Source organism: Neomonachus schauinslandi, chromosome 16 (assembly GCF_002201575.2).
Source record: "Neomonachus schauinslandi chromosome 16, ASM220157v2, whole genome shotgun sequence".
In the NCBI taxonomy this organism is placed as follows: Eukaryota; Metazoa; Chordata; class Mammalia; order Carnivora; family Phocidae; genus Neomonachus; species Neomonachus schauinslandi.
Genome location: NC_058418.1, coordinates 55,019,416 through 55,023,083, shown reverse-complemented (window position 1 = coordinate 55,023,083; position 3,668 = coordinate 55,019,416). Strand labels below are relative to the sequence as shown.

Sequence of the window (3,668 nt, the reverse complement as noted above, 5' to 3'; positions counted from 1 at the left end):
GGCGGGGGGGGGGGGGGGCGGGGGGGGGGGGGGGGGGGGGGGCGGGGTTCAAAGCCCCCAGGTGATTCTAATTGTGCAGCCAAAGCTGAAAACCACTGCACTAGGCCAGAGCTTCTCGAACTTTGATGTGCACATGAATCACAGGGAGTCTTGTTAAGACGCAAATTCTGATTCCTTAGGGATGAGGTGGGGTCCAAGAATCTGTGTTTCTTACAAGTTCTCAGGGGAGGCCGATGCTTTTGGTTCAAGGACCGCAGTTTGAGTAGCACAGGGGCTAGTGGAATTTTCTGTTAGGAGCCAGGCAGGGAGCATGAACGATGCAAAACTGAATCCACAACAGCCCCCACCTAGCTGCAATCTCTGGAGGGAAACAGACCCTGTGTGAATACTTGCAATCCCACACATCACAAGGTTGCACCAGGGATGCAGGAGCCCTCTCTGCCCCACCGGCCTCCAAGCTCCCAGAAACGACATCTGCTTCTCTCTTACTTTACCCCCAGAGCCTAGGAGCCTGGCACAGGTGAGCCCTCCTTGTGTTTTTGTTGGATGAATGAATGAGGGATGGCAGGCAAGGAAGCTACAAAATAGCATACAGTGGCTGAGAGACCATCTGCTTTGCGTATGAGCTCAGGCAAGTCATTTCACTGCTTGGAGCCATGTCCCGGACACAAAATGGGGTCACACTGCCTGCTCACAACATCACTGGGCGGTGTGACAGCTCTAGAGCAGGGCACGGTACACAAAAGGGGCTTATATTAGTGAAGCCGAAGATTGGCCGCTATTACAAAGAGGCCCCGAGATAGAATGGCTTTAAACAAAATAGATGTTGAGGCACCTGGGTGGCTCAGTTGGTTAAGCACCCACTCTTGATTTCAGCTCAGGTCATGATCTCAGGGTTGTGAGTTGGAGCCCTGTGTTTGGCTCTGCGCTGGACATGGAGTTTGCTTGAGATTCTCTCTCTCCTTCTCCTTCTGCCCCTCCCCCCCAAATAAAAACAAACAAACAAACAAACAAACTAGATGTTGATTTCTCCTGCAAAGAGGGATCAAGGTGAGTGGGCAGCTCTCACCTGAGACCCAGGATTGTTTCCACCTTCCCACTCCGTCCTCCCCTGGGGCGTTGGTCCAATCTGTAGGTTCTAAGCTGGGTTGCAGGATCATGTGGGTTGTCCCAGCTGACAATGGAGAAGAGTGTGTAGGAACTCATGCCAACATCCTAAGTCCTGGAACGGGATGCGGCACACATCGCTTCTGTTCACATTTTGTGGGTGGGTTTTAGTTATTTGGCCACACCTCGATGCCAGGGAGGCTGGAAAGGGTGGTCCCTGATCTAGCTGACTGGCCTCCTGCCCAGCCGCAACTTGAGAACTATACATACAGGGGATCTGAGTGGACAAATGAGAGTCTACAGCACACAGAACTCAATCGTGATTGATAGATAGATAGATGATAGATAATACACAAATATAGAGAAAAACGATATAATATATAGAGAATCTATATCCATACATATGGAAATTGATATTGATGTCAATCTCACTATGGATACACGGAGTCGCTCCTCGGCACGGTCACTCCCCCCTTACCCAGCGCGGCTGCCCACCACTCTCCTTCTGCATTTTGTCGCCTCCCCAGGGTGAGTGCTCTCAGAAGTGCTACTACATTTTCATCGTGGAGACCGTCTGCGTGGCCTGGTTTTCCCTGGAGTTCTGTCTGCGCCTTGTCCAGGCCCCGGACAAGTGCCAGTTCTTCCAAGAGCCCCTGAACATCATCGACATCCTGGCCATCTCCCCGTACTACGTGTCGCTGGCCGTGGCGGGCGAGCCCCGGGAGGACGGCGAGAGGCCGGGCGGGGGCTCGTACCTGGAGAAGGTGGGGCTGGCGCTGCGCGTGCTGCGGGCGCTGCGCGTCCTCTACGTGATGCGCCTGGCCCGCCACTCGCTGGGGCTGCAGACCCTGGGCCTCACGATACGCCGCTGCACGCGCGAGTTCGGCCTGCTCCTCCTCTTCCTGTGCGTGGCCGTCACACTCTTCTCCCCTCTGGTCTACGTGGCGGAGAATGAGTCCGGGCGGGTGCTGGAGTTCACGAGCATCCCGGCCTCCTACTGGTGGGCGGTCATCTCCATGACGACGGTGGGCTACGGAGACATGGTCCCGCGCAGCGTGCCGGGCCAGATGGTGGCCCTCAGCAGCATCCTCAGTGGGATCCTCATCATGGCCTTCCCAGCCACGTCCATCTTCCACACCTTCTCGCATTCCTACCTGGAGCTCAAGAAGGAGCAGGAGCAACTCCAGGAGCGCCTCCGCCACCGGCAAACCGCCGCCTCGGCCAGTGAGCACGAGCTGCTGAGCGACGTCGACGACCTGATCCCAGAGGGACCCGCCTTGCCCACTGAATACGTTTAACTCAAAACGCTTCGTGAAAAGGGCAGGACCGCAACCCATCGCCCCCGGCTGACCCGGCTGGAGAGCACCAAGGTGTAGACCATCCGGTGGGATGTTTCTAGAGCCCCAGGAGCACTCCCAAAGCTAGGAGGGGCTCAAGGCCACAGGGGTTTGCTTGTTGTGAGTCTTGGCCCCCACTGGCCGCCATGATTCCTGCTGACCTTATCGATGCTCCTTGCCTTTGCCTTTCTCTGTGCCCATCACCAAGCACATCCCCTCTTCCTGTTAGGTCTGCCATCCTCCACTCTCCTTCCTCCCCTGCAGTCTTCCACACCCCAGCCTGGGTTCCAGACGCCCACAGAAGCACGCCTAAAGAACTCCATTCCTCCCCGGAGACTCTCTTTCCAGGGCCACCCTACCACCAGGAACTGGAGGGGCCAGTCACTGCAGACCCTTCTGATCAGATCTCCCCACCCAGCCCTATATCATGGGTTCCAGCAGAGATCAATATGTCCTCTTTCCACTCCCCTCCACCAGTGGCATTTTCCTAATGCCGCTGCCTCCTCCCCACCTCTGGAAGCTCTCAGTCAAGAAGGCAGAACTGGCCTCTGTGTTAAACCCCACATGGGGAGCCGCTGGCCTGTCGTTCCTACTGATGTGGCTGGGACCTGGGCAGGAGTGCCACTTGCCAGCACAGCAAGGCTTCCTTGGCCAACTGGACTCTTGGTGGGACATTCTCCAGCTATCCAGTTCTTGGCCTTGACGGTGGCTAGCTCTTGCAGGGCACTGCATCGGCCCTCGAGAGAACCATTCCTGCCGCTGGCTTCTCAAGCACTTTAGGGACCTTGGCTTTATGCCCTCAGCTATGCCACCATGGATGCAGCAGAGCTTCAGTGCAGACATGTGGGCGGCCTTAGGGTCTGCCCCTTTGCTGCCGCTCCAGACCAGGCCCTTGATGCCAGAGGGTAATTCCTCAGCTTACATTTAAATATGTTTGTCTAGTAACTATTCATTCATGAACAGATTCAGCCCTTTGCATCCAATGGAGGAAGCAGACATGGGACCAAGGTGTTCAAGGTAAAAGCAGTGTGTGCTGAGGCCAGAGCAATGAATCCTGAGCTCGAGACCCAGGAGGGCTTGAATGAGGAGGGATGTTTGGGGAGCTGAAGCTGGAAGGGGGTAGGGATGGGAAGGTGGTGGGCTGTGAGGGCTGAGTGGAGGGTCTGGGCCTTCTGGTAGGTGCTGGAGGAAGCAGTGATGTGGCTGGACTGCAGGTGTGCGTGC

The 3,668-nt window shown here is 56.2% G+C and overlaps 1 protein-coding gene across 1 annotated transcript in view; it reads left to right on the top strand.

Annotated features, from left to right (window-relative positions):
• The window catches only part of KCNG4 (potassium voltage-gated channel modifier subfamily G member 4), an 11,493-nt gene extending 9,088 nt beyond the window's left edge, over positions 1-2,405 (top strand). The window contains exon 2 of the mRNA XM_021702578.1: positions 1,635-2,405. Within this exon, the coding sequence (XP_021558253.1) occupies positions 1,635-2,405 (771 nt within the window). The remainder of the gene's footprint in view (positions 1-1,634) is intronic.
• The last annotated feature ends 1,263 nt before the right edge of the window (positions 2,406-3,668 follow it).